We start from the raw sequence: 13,297 nt of genomic DNA on the forward strand, positions 1-13,297 counted from the left end.
ATGTGCGATGTAGATGGCTACATCCTTTGCTACCATCCGGGATGTAGGATGATGAGGATCACTCTGGAGTACGACGACAACCGTGAGTTGGGAGGCATCACTGATGGCGTCGGCAGCCTGACTGCCTATGAGGTACGTTCTCATCAAACCTGTTTCGGTATAATGGTCTAATGACGCAGTTGCACTGCGATATGCATCATGGTAATCCGAGTGGCTCGCAATCATCTCCCGCTACCCCGCAAGCAGGTCCTTCTGGATTCCGAAGCCGTCTGCTAGATCAACTTGATGGCAAAGCACCCGCGACGCTACCACGTCACGTCAAGCGCGAAGTTGTCGAGAAGGAAGCCCCTAAGAGTGTTCCTTCTAAACGACCCTGGGCTTATCTGAACGACGCTCGGGACGACGACATTATCGATCTTACTATGGACGAACCGTCACCTATGCTCAAGAAGCTGAAACAGGAAACTCAGAGTGTAAAGAGAGAGCCTCTTGATCGAGTGGGTGACGGCAGCCTGCCCTCACAGCCCTCGTCAACAAGTATCTCGAGCTTCGATGACGACATCATTGACTTGACTGTGGAGGACATTCCCAGCTGGGAGATACCCAGACCGCCGCCCGTATTGATGAAGCAGGAGCCTATCGGATCCCAGCCCTCCCATAACCCCCCTCATACACAACTGCTACAGCCTTTCGCCGCTCCTTCAACCAGCGATGCCAATGGCGGCCTCAGCCCCGTCCGTCTTGGACAAGTTGTGAACCCTGCCGATCTGCAACGAGTCCTCACCACAATCCTCGGAGACTACGACCGCGTCCACGCTGAGATCATTCAACTTCGCCGAAAGGCTCGACTCGGCGGAGGTGGTGCACAGACTCTGATCGCGATGAAGGAACGAGAATTAGCAGATCTACGCGGGGAAGCGCAAAAAGTTAGAGAAGATCTTGTCAAGAGCCAGGCTAGACATGTCAGCATGAACGCTATCAAGACGCCTGACGCATCGAGTCCGGACTTGGCACCGAAGGTCGAGCTCATCGAGCTCGAGGATAGTGGAGACGATCGCCGACTGTCGCTGCCGACTCCTGGGCCTTCCAGGCCGCCTTCCCGCGAATTTGCCCCAACTGGTCTAGCACCGGCATTTACACCGGAACTCCCAAGAAGCGCCATACTTCAGTATAACTATGTCCCTCCAGGCGGCATGCAACAACCTGGATCCGCGTCTCAATTCCCAGGCACAACCGCCCCGAGCCAGGTCGGCTTCGGTCAATTAGCCCAAAACGCCGCGCAGTATATAAACAACGGACTCAACGCTGGCGCAAATATCGTTCAGACCGCTGCACAGATGGCCGCTCAACATATGGCTCAATACATGGCCCAGCAGAAACAGGTGATTCCGGCTACCATGAACGAACTTGTCGGCGCTGGAGCTCCGGCGTTTGGCCCGTCACGTCTGCCGGACGACGGAAGTGAAGATGTAGACGATGCATTTCGTAGACCTGATGTCGATGCGTAAGTTTCGAGTGCATAGACTCGAGTAGGATTTGCTGAGGATTCTTCCAGCGTTAATGAATTTGTCCTCGCGGCCGGCAATGCGACAATATTCGACGGTGAGATATTTTACTGTCGGCCCCAGTATTGCTAAACGCTTTCACAGAGAATATTAGTGTGATGCAAGCGATGAAGGGTCTCGGATTGGAGAATCAGCAGCAGCTCCTGCCTGGCATGGAGTGTTTCCTGCTCCCTCACCAGCTGATTGCAGTCAAGTGGATGAACGATCTAGAAACCGATAAACAGTATGTTTCCTCTTATGTGTGCTATGTATCTTCCTTCCCTGATGGTTTGCAAGAATGAAGCGCTACGGTGGAATACTTGCCGACGAAATGGGCTTGGGCAAGACTGTTCAGATGATCGCGTTGATGTGCAAGAACCCTGCGCCCGCCGGTCAACCCCGCGCAACTCTTGTTGTCGCCCCATTATCCCTTCTCGAACAGTGGAAGTCGGAGATTTTGGACAAGACGAATACCGATCTACAGGTCCACATCTACCATTCCTCGAATCCGCAGAAAAGCAACAGTAAAAATTTCCTCCAGAATCGCGACGTCGTTATCACTACTTATGGAACCCTGGCCGGGGAGATGCCGAAGGAAATGATGCAGCAACAGAAGCCTGACGCGAACGACCTCGAGCGCGCAAGGAGGAAAGCCGGTATCCTATTCCAGGCTTCCTGGCACCGAGTTATTCTGGATGAAGCACACAACATTCGTAATCGGGCCACTCGTCAGTCGCAGGCCGTCTCACACCTTGATGCAAGGTATCGCTGGTGCTTAACCGGCACACCTGTCATCAACGGCCTCGCAGACTTTTATGGTTACTTCCGTTTCATCCGTCTGTGGCCATGGCAGGAGTGGAAGCGCTACAACGAGCATGTGGTAAAGTTGCAGAAAAAAAAACCGGTGCTGGCGTCCGACCGTGCCCAGCATATCCTGAAGACCTGCCTTCTTAGGCGCAAGAAGGACTCTATGCTGGACGGTAAGAGGCTCATCGAGTTGACCAGAAAGGAGGTTGTGCAGACAGTTCTGGACTTCAGCCCTGAAGAACGCCAGATTTACATGCACGTGCAGGGCAAGGTCCAGGCCGTTTTCAATAGTTATTTGTAAGGACCTCTTTGCCATTCTGGAATATTCATTTGACAAGCCTTAGACGTGCCGGGACCGTGCTCAAGAACTATTCACATAGTGACTCAGCATTTTATCATTCTGCTTGTACACTCTGACACCGTCGCCAGTCCTTGTATTGATCCTACGCCTCAAGCAGCTATGCTGCCATCCGTCACTCATTCAGGAGAAACAAGAAGATGAACCTGACCAGAACCCTAGCACCGCCGAGGCAGAACTGAAGGCGGAGGTTGACCGCGCCGTGCGCCTACTGGGACAACCTTGGGTAGATCAGCTGAAGACCAAACTGACCAAGGTGATGGTTGAACGTGTCAAGACGGAACAGAGGGTGAGCCCTGAGCGCATATATCCTGTCTTCGTCATTTACCTTTACTAGTCCCTTGATGAAGAAGTCGAGAATGACGTCTGTCCGGTTTGCTTTGACACAATGACGGATCCTGTGGTCACTGCCTGCTCACACATCTATTGCAGAGGTTTTGGTCTCCCGTCGAACTTCTTCCACCATCGCTCACCACTCTTACATAGATTGTATTGACAAGTTATTCGAGCGGCCGATGGAAGCAGACCCGGAATATAAAGCTGATCAACGTCCATGTGAGTTTGATTCGATCTGCTGTATATGTCTCAGCCTAGTTCTGAAACGCGCGACAGGTCCTTCATGTCGCCAACCTATATCCCTTAACCGGGTCTTCATTCGATATGTCTTTGAACCAACCGATGCCGAGCTCAACAAGCTCGTCGGGACTGCTCCAGAAGTCATGGAGATTGACTCAGATGACGAAGACGAAATCTTCTCCCTGGATGAGTTGATTGACTTGGGTCTCTCTCCGCGACGTCGCCGGGACGACAAACTTACAGTGAAGAAGGAGATCAAGGAACTAGCCAAACGGAGTAAAATCAAGCGAGAACGACTGAGCTCGCCCACTGCTTCCGAGGACGCGAACTCTGATGACTCTATTTACGACTTCATTGTGCATACGTACGTAATCTCTTTTCTTATTCTTCTCATGTTTGACGGGAAGATAGGGACGAAGACGAAGACGAGAAAGATCGACTCAAAGCGATGAAGAAGAAAAAGGGAAAGCTGCCTGAAAAAGGTAAAGCGAGAAGCCTGTTTCATAACAAGGCAGTCAAGAGGGAAGACAGCGACGAGGACTCCGAGGAGGATTCTGAAGAGGACTCAAAGCCCATCAAACTGAATTTAACTCAGAAACGACCTCCAAGGATGAGCAAATTCTTACCATCTACAAAAGTATGTGATCCATTACCCTTCCCCGATTTCTGAACTCACACACGGTAGATGAAGGCACGGACATTTTCCTGGAAGCGCTTATGACTACTGATTTTCTCTTCAGCGCATGATGGAATCTATCAAGACTTGGTCGCAGCAGTATCCTGCTGACAAGGTCATTGTGATCTCTCAATTTACAGCATGTCTTGACCTCGTGGCACGATACTTGGATGAAAACGAAGTCAGTTACGTTCGGTAGGTTGTTTCTGGCTATGGAAGGACACGGCCTCACATTTCTAAGATATCAAGGTGATATGGGGAGGAATGAACGCGACGACTCAGTCCACCACTTCCAACGTAAAAAAGGGGGTCCCAGGGCCATGCTTATGTCGCTGAAAGCTGGAGGTGTCGGGTGAGTATGTAGGGATCACTTTGATGTCGGAGACTCATCAGCATGCAGGCTGAACCTCACCCGAGCCAACCGAGTTATTGCGCTAGACCTCGCATGGTCTGAAGCCGTTGAGCAGCAGGGTATGACTATGCTTGTTTTGCGTAACTGGATAGCATGTGATACTCCTCTCTCCAGCTTACGATCGCGTGCATCGACTAGGACAGACAAAGGGTAAGCCAACAGAGAATCCCTAACGGACGCAGTCTAGATGATCATATGCAGATGTCCTTGTTGAACGTCTGATCATCAAGGACAGCATTGAGGATCAATTGCTGAAGATCCAGGAGCGGAAGGTGCGCAGCCATACCAAGAGCATGCTAGCCTCTGGGTAACATACTACCCAGCGCGCATTGGCCGATGGGTCGCTTGGAGAGGGTGCTAGAGGGAAAATGGGAAGGTTGAGTGTCCGAGAGATTGCGGCTTGCACGTGTTTTCCTCCTTACCAAGCCCTTACTGACAAAGATATCCAGTGTTTGGGATCCATGATTTGCGCCGCCACTAATGGCCTGCAAGATATCACATTTTTATCACACTTTCTCGCCATAATCTTATTATCAGTAAAGTCGTTTGGAATGTGCATATAATTCATGGTGGGTTGTAGAGATCTCGCGGGACAGATATGGGTCATGTGAAGTCACGTGCTCGACGTGTTCTGGTTCAATATTAAAAGAGACTTTTCAAGGTAACGCTTCTGCTCTTCCCTCCTTATGCTTCTATTCTTCTCCCCCTTGTCCGATGGATTCCAGGCACGATCTGCTTCGACTTGGAGCGTTGCAACTGAATGTCTCTACCGACAAGGTGCGCATATCCTCCCTCACGCCGTGGCTCATGCTGTTCCCTACTAATATGCGCGCATATAGGTACCGGCTGAATATGTCCGACAACTTCAACTTCATCCGAGCGCCTCTAGTGCCGAAAACAGCAATGTATGCGTCAAGTCTAAATATCCGATTCCCTCACTAACTCCTTGCTAGTTCACGCTGGAACGACGCGCTGGACATGGATGTATGCACAAGCAAACTTCATGCCCGTTTTGACTTCATGTATACTGCAGATGGGACCGTGCATTGTGGCGTCTGCGACGAGTCGATCGTGCTGGGAAGAAACAGAACACTGGAAGATGGCGGTGGATCGATCGGAATTGGAAGTCTAAAGGCATATGAGGTGAGTTGGAGTCAGCTTGCTGCAGAATGATTGCTCGTGAACTCTTTGCCTTCAGGATCATTGTCGTTCATATGGCCATAGGAGCTTGGCCACTTTGCTCTCATCTACATCAGTGGTACGGTTGTAGTGGTAGTGCCAATTGACCCCACTGCTCAATGGCTGACAGGTTCATGGCAACACTCCCGCACAAGTGGCAGTTCATCCTCTCAATCACGCTGTATGCACCTGATTCCTCGTCCATTCAGCCTCACTGATTGCACATAGCTCGATCCAGATCATCCCCCTTCCGACCTTTCATCATCCTCCGATTTGTTTCCGACCTGGATGTCCGGCAGCCGCAAGCGGGTGGCAGAAGCCATGCCCAAGGACGAAAACGAAGGCGAAATTCATGCAAAGCGCCCGAAAATCGAAGGCAAAAGTGAGGAAATCGAGATAGTCAGAGAAGAAAGTCCCGAACTTGGTTCTCCCCCCTCCCGAAATCAAAAATGGAACAAGCTGGCTATTAGTTTGCCTACCCAACCCTTACAAGTCATCCAACGATCTCTACCTATGGCCACCACTACTCTGTCACACCCAACTTCGCTGCAGAAGTCTTCAAAATATTTCCAAACCCGTCTTTCCGCCATGGCAACTTCTGCAACGCGTCAAGACGTGACGCCTACGCCCGTCGCGAGAACAGTACATTCATCCGCCCCGCATCATGCGCCGGATACTCTTCCAAAGCCTGCGGAATTCAGCAATATCAAGCGAGATGAGGGAGAGGTACATCGCAGGAGTGGAGATACTAACCGGACCAAAGAATCACACCGCGCTCTAGAAGGCCCGCCTTCGGATGACATCAGCCAGGGTTTGGAGGTAAATGCGAATGGACTCGATGTCTGGATACAGAATACCTCACTGGCTCAGTCGTTTGAAGGTATCTTTCACGTTCCTTTCACACCTTCGACTCACCGCCATATGCAGAGAACGCGACGGTCCAGACTTCTTTGGACATATTGGGCCTGACCGATCAGTCACAGAGGTTGGCAGGGATGGAGATCGCCCTCCTGCCGCATCAAATTATCGGTGTAGCTTGGATGATCGAACAAGAGACCTCCCAAAAGTAAGATGTATGCTGCATTGCGCGCTGCCCATCCTCACTTCCCTGCAGTATTCGTCACTTTGGTGGTATTCTAGCCGATGAAATGGGTCTGGGGAAAACGGTCCAAATGATTGCCACAATGACCTTCAACCGTCCGACGCAAAGCAAGCAGACAGCAACCCTGATAGTCTGTCCTCTTGCACTGCTGAGTCAGTGGAAAGCTGAAGTATGGCCCGTTGCCCTGTCCTGGAAAGCGTTCATATCCTCGTAGATCGAAACAAAAAGCATATTCAAGTCGTACGTGTACCACGGAGCGGGTCGTACGAAGTCCCATCATATCCTTGAACGCGAGGACGTGGTTCTCACCACCTATCACACACTTGCTGCGGAACTGCCCATTTCTGGCATTCTCAAAGGCAATAGCCATCCCGAGGAACCCATGGAGAATGATCATCAACGCGGGCCATTATTGAAAGCCTGCTGGTACCGTGTAGTATTCGATGAAGCACAGGTAATTCGTAATCGGCATTCACGTCAAAGTTCTGCTGGTGAGCCATCAAATACCTTCTTTCACAACTGCTGAGTGGTATTGTAGCTGCACGTCTGCATTCCACCCTTCGTTGGTGCTTGACAGGCACCCCTATCATCAACAGTCTCTCCGATGTGTTTCCGCTCATGAGAGCATTGCGTATTCATCCCTGGTACGAATGGCGCCATTTCTACTCCCACATTGTGAAGAATGAAAAAACGAATTCGCACCTTTGCGGCAAACGCCTTCAGGGTGTCTTCAGAACTTGTCTCCTTCGACGCAACAAGAACACGATGTTGGACGGGAAACGACTGATCGAATTACCTAATAAGGAGATACAAACACTAATGCTCGACTTTAGTGATGATGAGCGCGAGATTTATAATATGGTAGAGAAGCGTGCACAGGGCGTGTTCAACCGCTTCCTGTCAGCTCTCCCCTGTTCTACTTATTTGACGAATGCTAATGAGTCATCGACAGACGCGAAGGAACGGTTCTCAAAAATTACTCTCAAGGTGAGCTGGTGAAGTCAACACTCCGCATGTGTCAGGTTCACTTTCCGTTAGTGTTCAGTCTGCTCATGCGCTTGCGACAATGTGCTTTCCACCCTGGTATACATACCAGCACCCCTCGTCAGCAGTCTCCCTAACATGCCTTGTAGCACTCATTCAGCAAGACTATGACGAAGCTGTTCTCGAGATTATGGATGAAAGCCGGAGAGCTGATGAAATCAAACGAGCCAGGCTGCTCGTCTCCTCCAAGTTCGTAGAACAGGTCAAAGCACTGCTCAAGAACGCAGCACGAGAACGCATTCATATGGAGCAAGAGGCACGTCCCGCCCTTTCTTGTTAGCGACCGGTCCTCATCAGAGTTTCTAGTCAACTGACAATCAGGTGGAAGATGACTGTCTTATATGTTTGGATGCGATTGACCAAGCTGTTATCGCCCCCTGTCAGCACGCATTCTGCAAAGGTGTGTAGCACATCCTATGTTCCAATGCTCGCCCGCCTGACGAGGGGTTAGCTTGTGCTCTCGAGCTTTGCAAAAAAGCCAGCAACGAGCAGGCACACTCGAGCTCCCAACACCCCCATTGTGCGTTTCTGAGACACGTCTGTATGCCGTTCCCCCCAAGATCTGAGCTTGTTAGGTCCTTCATGTCATTCACCTTTTCGCGAGGAACTGCTATTTGCTCGAAGCGCCTTTGAACCGACCGATGCCGAGTTGGGTTTACAAGGCTCAGAAGCATCTCCTGCAAGGATTCGGGCCACCCTGGGGGATAACAAAGTTGGTTCGAATCCAATCACATCACGTGGATGGGAATATCAATCAGACACCGAGTCTGATGGTTCTTTCTGCGAGTCGGAATCTGAAGCGTCCCTGAGGGATCTCATTGTACACAGGTGGGTTCTCTACTTTCGGACGTAATCCCAAAAGATTTACGGATGACGCAGTGATGAGGAAGAGACAGAAGAGGATGCTGAAAAGGCTGCAAAGAAAGCTGCAAAGAACAAGATCAAACGGGCCACAGGACATCAAAGACCGCGTTCGCGAGACTGGAGCCTAGATGATATGTCAGACATAATGACATCGCGACACAGTGGGCGACGAAGAGAAGCAACCCATAAACTTCTCCCCTCGACAAAGGTAAGGCATTGATATGAATCCGCCTATTGTTTTGCGAGTATTTACGTTTGCGTAGATGAAAGTTGGTCTTTGACAGTGATTTAACGCTCAACACGCTGAGAACACTTTGATCAGACTATGATGAAATCACTCAAGGCCTCCAGGAAGGACAAACCTGCAGACAAGACTCTTGTCATTTCCCAGTTTGTATCGGCTCTAGATGTTGTGGCAGGTTATCTTGACGAACAACGTTTCACCTACGTGAGGTCTGTGTCCCATGTCGAAACTCCATTCGCGTAACTCACTTTATGTCACACATAGATATCAAGGTTCCATGACCAAGACCGCCCGTGAGAATACTGTCAAGAACTTTATGGGTGTAAGTGGACCTACGGTGATGTTAATGTCGCTAAATGCTGGAGGCGTTGGGTACGTACTATCCTCGTCTTACAGGTGGTTATCCATAATGTGACGCTTAATGATAGTCTTAATCTTACGTGCGCCAATCATGTCATCTCTTTGGATCTGGGATGGTCCGAAGCAATTGAAGCCCAAGCCTTTGACCGTGTTCACCGCTTTGGACAAGTGAAAGGCAAGACGTTCCACCAATCCTCCTGTCGGATGAAATGCGGCTAACAGTGATATAACAGACGTCCATGTTGAGCGCCTTGTCATCAAAAACACTGTAGAAGACCGAATTCTCGCACTGCACAAGCGAAAGGTGAGGACGATGCTGTGATTTTGATGGGTGCTTTCTGAAGTCGCCCAGCAAGGATTGGCGGACCATTCCCTTGGGGAGGGGAACGGGAAGAAGCTGAGGAAGTTATCCGTCCAGGATCTTCAGGACCGTAAGTGCACACGTTGTCCTTTCACAGATACACTTCTCATATATCCCAGTGTTTGGTGGCAAGCTATGAAGGTCTTAAATGAACACTCTAACCATCAAAGGAAATTCGTTTCTACCATCATTTGGACAGCCATGTCCGTATTTATACTCAATACGGAATGCAACTAATCATACCATTGTCACCACATCGCTTGTTAGATGATGTCCCTCGTCGCCAATATCGGTGATCATGGTGCACCTCCAGATGTGGAATGGTGGCCAGCTGTTGAGGGATTCAGCGCAAGCAAACCGAGTCCACCGTTGAGTGATGCATGGAGAACGATTTGCACTTGATGAGTCGACAAATCAGTATGTTCCATTCACGCCACCTGCAGCTCTTCGTCGACTTCCTCGTCGACCTGAGTCTCCGGGGGCACCCAATTTCGCAGCTTCCTTCCTGCCCACCAAAGTCCTGGGCGACCGATGTCGCCGGCCTTTCTCTCCCATCTCAGTTCTCCTTGCCCTCGCAGAACACCCTTTTCACCACTCACAGCAACATTCCATATTGCCGACCCAATCTGATCCTCCTCCTCTTCTGATTGTTCGCTTCTGCTTTCTTGAACCACGCGGGAGACTGGCGGGAGATACATAAGAATGAAGGGAAGAGGGCTTGACATTGCACGAAGTCGAGTTGCTCGTGTAAAGTTCGACTGCGAGATGATAATTGCGACGATTGGGATTGTTGGTGTTTCCAGCGAAATCTCGCCATTGACGTGAGCCTGCAGCGCATTGGCATTGAGTGTATGCAATACGCCCTCCATCTCCCGCACGTAATTCGGGCCCATCTTCCTCGTCTCCGCCTTGCACTGGGCGATGACCCGAATCCTTCTTCGTCGCTCCCCAGTGTCGGTATATAGCACCCCCGGTTGCGTTGACGAATCTTCGCTTGGAGCTGGAGAAGGGATCCACCACCAGCCCTGAAGGTCGATCCCCCCGTCGCTCGCCCCACCCACACGGCGCATCGACATTGACATGTGGGTCTGGAGAACCCGTCGCGACCGCTCCTCGAAGGCGACCCCGCGATGGACAGCGGAGAGGGCAGCTGTTGATCGTGCTAATGTCCGTTGCATTCTGATGAAGCTCAGTCTTCTATTTAGTGTGGTTCCTCGCCTGTCGTGCTCACGTTGTGTTTGGGATAGTGCGTTGCTGGGCGTAATTTGCGGACAAGAGGAGGTCCCTGACCTTTGCGTGGAACGCGGACGTCGTGGAGCGCGATGACTCCTCATCCGGCTCTTCTGCTTTCCACACCTGCAAGCATCCCCTAAAATGTATATCTATCCCTTCTTGAACAAGGCGGATCCGACACCATGGGAACCGATGTTGTATGTTTCCATGATATATCAATATTTGCAATGATCATTGAACTCTTCAAATCAGATCGCGCCAGGTGGATGGTGGGCTTCCAACTTTCCGGCCAGGCATTTTGAATATCCGTATTGCTACTGCTTTGAGGTGCTTACACAACATATCTTTCTTGTACATGTGCACCGTGTTTGACAACGGGGTATCTACCGGTCCCCCACGAAGCACACTCGTGGGCACCAGTGGAGAAAGGGGCTGATGATACTATTGCAGATGCAGAGAATAAAGTACACTCCACGAAAACCTCAGGCATTGACATCCTCCCGATAATGAATAGAGCCCTTCTCTGGGTCTGGCGACTCCTGCCCAGTCTTTGGGGCATTCTCCATCGCCAAGCGATCGGCTTCCGCATGCTCGTCGGCATCCTTCTGGAGCTCCGCGACCTCGTCCGCACCATCGAAGAGCATGGCCGTCTCCTCGAGTGTCAGGCCCCGCGTTTCCACGACGAAGAAATAGAGGAACAGAAGGATGATAACCATGAGACAATCGAATACAACTGCACTTGAAGTCAGAATAAGTAATAGGCAGGCGAGAAGGGACGTACTGTAGTACTTCCAACCCATGGTTCCAAGAGCAATCGGGTTCGTATACTGATTCAATACTTGAGATGATGCCTGGCTGATAGCCCAGAGCGAATGGGCCTTCGATCGCATCGACATAGGGGAAATTTCCGTGACATAGAGAAGCATGACCGACGACCAACCCATTGCGTATGCCCCAGTGAAGAGGAAGATGAATAGGAGAACGAAATCTCCGGCAACGGCACTATGCGTGTTGTTATATTGTGCCGAGCAGATGGTGACACAGATGAAGAACAGCAGCATGAGGCTCGTCGAAGTGAGAAGGATGCGACGGCGACCGAAACGATCGGAATGGAAGCCAGCCGTGAAACCGCAGAGGAAGTTGAAGGCGGTGAGAGCAAGGTTGAGACCAAGTTGCGAGGGACGATCGGTGATGTTGATTGTCTTGAGCACCTGAGCAAGGTAGTATGTGACGAGCGAGTTACCAGACCACTGGCCGGAGACAGCAAGACCCATCATGATGAATGACCGGCGACGCATGCCCTTGGAGTTGAAGAGCGACTTCCATTGCGTCCGTTTGTTCTCCTTCTCTTTGCGAACAGACTCCTTCATTTCCTCGAACTCATAAAGGACCAATGGGTCATGCGGATTACCACGTCCATGGTAGTAAACCAGGGTGTCCCACGCCTTCTGCTCTTGGCCGCTGAGCATCAGCCAGCGAGGAGATTCGGGGCCGAACATGATGAGACAGAATTGGATGGTGGAGGGAAGCACCTGCACGAGAGCGGGGAGACGCCATGACCAGGAAGAAGCCATGTAATAGGTACCGAAGGTCAAGCCTGCAGCGCTGTAGCAAGTCAATCAGCATTTATAAAATATTCAACAGAAGGTTACAGGCGCTTACAGGATAGAACCAATACCGGTAAACGAGTTGTAAGAACCTGCGATGGCGTGGCGATGCGACGGGAAGCAGAGCTCGATGACCATAAGTGGGTCAGCGTTGTTGTTGAAACCACCACCAAATCCAAGCAAGCAGCGACCACCCAGGAACCAGTTGACGTTCTTAGCAGAGGCCTGGAGAGCAGCACCAGTAATCATCATGGTAGTTCCCAGCATAACAGTCTTCCTGCGGCCGAATCGGTCGTTCCAAAGCGGGGCAACAGGGATAGAGCCCAACGATCCAATGTTTTGGATCGCGCCGAGCAGGCCAAGCGTTGAACCTTGCGGGTTGTGGAAATCGGAGATCCAGTAAGGTCTCAAAGAAAGGGCTGTCAGGCGTTTATAAAATTCGGTACAAGTTGGCAATGACTTACAGAATTTGCATGCCAGTGACCAGGGCCCCATCGTAACCGTTGGCGCAATTTCCCAGGATGCTGCGTAGATATTGGTATTCTGAATACATGGATCTGGGTTGGTGACTCACTAAAGACATGTCCAGAACATCAATTGCCAGAGGCGAGGGTGTTTCCACCATCGGAAGTCCTGAGCGATGAGCTGCTTGTAATGTCCCGAGATCTGGGCTCCGCCGGCCATGGTGGGCAAGTTACAAGACGCAGGTGGGGTGGATGAAGAGGGTAGCTGGGGAAGAAGCTACCTGAGGCGCCTTCCATGTTCTCTAGGTGCTTTATGAGGAGAATTGAATGACCGGAGGGTGGGCCCCGCATCTGATCACTGGTGGTTGTTCCTGACTCTAACTGGCAGGTGGAGGAGAGCACAACACCCTAAACGCATGTGGGTATGGTCCGTCTTTACCGCTATCAACAGGCGCGTGTCCAAGAT

The 13,297-nt window shown here is 50.9% G+C and overlaps 3 protein-coding genes across 3 annotated transcripts; 1 reads left to right on the plus strand and 2 right to left on the minus strand.

Annotated features, from left to right (window-relative positions):
- The first annotated feature begins 702 nt into the window (after positions 1–702).
- On the plus strand, positions 703–9,777 carry DACRYDRAFT_23908 (uncharacterized protein). The gene is given in 39 exon segments (XM_040773456.1): positions 703–1,504; positions 1,556–1,602; positions 1,650–1,788; positions 1,842–2,648; positions 2,696–2,730; positions 2,781–2,998; positions 3,047–3,143; positions 3,196–3,264; positions 3,322–3,649; positions 3,697–3,927; positions 4,023–4,156; positions 4,203–4,313; positions 4,362–4,432; positions 4,488–4,523; positions 4,575–4,645; positions 4,697–4,775; positions 4,823–5,034; positions 5,099–5,150; positions 5,213–5,278; positions 5,327–5,344; positions 5,957–6,432; positions 6,480–6,618; positions 6,667–6,823; positions 6,869–7,145; positions 7,193–7,553; positions 7,607–7,641; positions 7,693–7,737; positions 7,788–7,954; positions 8,005–8,098; positions 8,150–8,218; positions 8,274–8,526; positions 8,578–8,770; positions 8,784–8,789; positions 8,885–9,015; positions 9,071–9,178; positions 9,235–9,341; positions 9,400–9,470; positions 9,519–9,597; positions 9,647–9,777. The coding sequence occupies 19 exon segments, from the start codon at positions 6,066–6,068 to the stop codon at positions 9,664–9,666; spliced, it is 2,679 nt and encodes an 892-aa protein (XP_040626239.1). The 5' UTR covers positions 703–1,504; positions 1,556–1,602; positions 1,650–1,788; positions 1,842–2,648; positions 2,696–2,730; positions 2,781–2,998; positions 3,047–3,143; positions 3,196–3,264; positions 3,322–3,649; positions 3,697–3,927; positions 4,023–4,156; positions 4,203–4,313; positions 4,362–4,432; positions 4,488–4,523; positions 4,575–4,645; positions 4,697–4,775; positions 4,823–5,034; positions 5,099–5,150; positions 5,213–5,278; positions 5,327–5,344; positions 5,957–6,065; the 3' UTR covers positions 9,667–9,777.
- Positions 9,778–9,784: 7 nt separating this feature from the next.
- DACRYDRAFT_23909 (uncharacterized protein) lies at positions 9,785–10,776 on the minus strand. The gene is made up of 2 exons (XM_040773457.1): positions 10,759–10,776; positions 9,785–10,706 (listed from the first exon to the last, which is right to left on the minus strand). Exon 2 carries the CDS (start codon positions 10,703–10,705, stop codon positions 9,956–9,958), a length of 750 nt encoding a protein of 249 aa, XP_040626240.1. The 5' UTR covers position 10,706; positions 10,759–10,776; the 3' UTR covers positions 9,785–9,955.
- Positions 10,777–11,242: 466 nt separating this feature from the next.
- DACRYDRAFT_90454 (hexose transporter) lies at positions 11,243–13,051 on the minus strand (the record flags this gene model as incomplete). Its single annotated transcript, XM_040776953.1, has 5 exons — positions 11,243–11,493; positions 11,542–12,365; positions 12,423–12,773; positions 12,832–12,891; positions 12,942–13,051. 5 exons carry the CDS (start codon positions 13,049–13,051, stop codon positions 11,243–11,245), a joined length of 1,596 nt encoding a protein of 531 aa, XP_040626241.1.
- Positions 13,052–13,297: the final 246 nt, after the last annotated feature.

This window comes from Dacryopinax primogenitus (genome assembly GCF_000292625.1).
Source record: "Dacryopinax primogenitus strain DJM-731 SS1 chromosome Unknown DACRYscaffold_16, whole genome shotgun sequence".
Lineage (NCBI taxonomy): Eukaryota > Fungi > Basidiomycota > Dacrymycetes > Dacrymycetales > Dacrymycetaceae > Dacryopinax > Dacryopinax primogenitus.

What these genes read in the sequence shown, in the direction of transcription:
- DACRYDRAFT_23909 (XM_040773457.1), bottom strand. Translation starts at nt 10,705, where the DNA reads ATGCAACGGACATTAGCACGATCAACAGCTGCCCTCTCCGCTGTCCAT.
- DACRYDRAFT_23908 (XM_040773456.1), top strand. Translation starts at nt 6,066, where the DNA reads ATGGCCACCACTACTCTGTCACACCCAACTTCGCTGCAGAAGTCTTCA. An exon ending in GCATTCATATGGAGCAAGAG is followed by an intron (nt 7,955 to 8,004) that starts GCACGTCCCGCC and finishes CAGAGTTTCTAG; the next exon opens with TCAACTGACAATCAGGTGGA. An exon ending in TCGCACTGCACAAGCGAAAG is followed by an intron (nt 9,471 to 9,518) that starts GTGAGGACGATG and finishes GAAGTCGCCCAG; the next exon opens with CAAGGATTGGCGGACCATTC.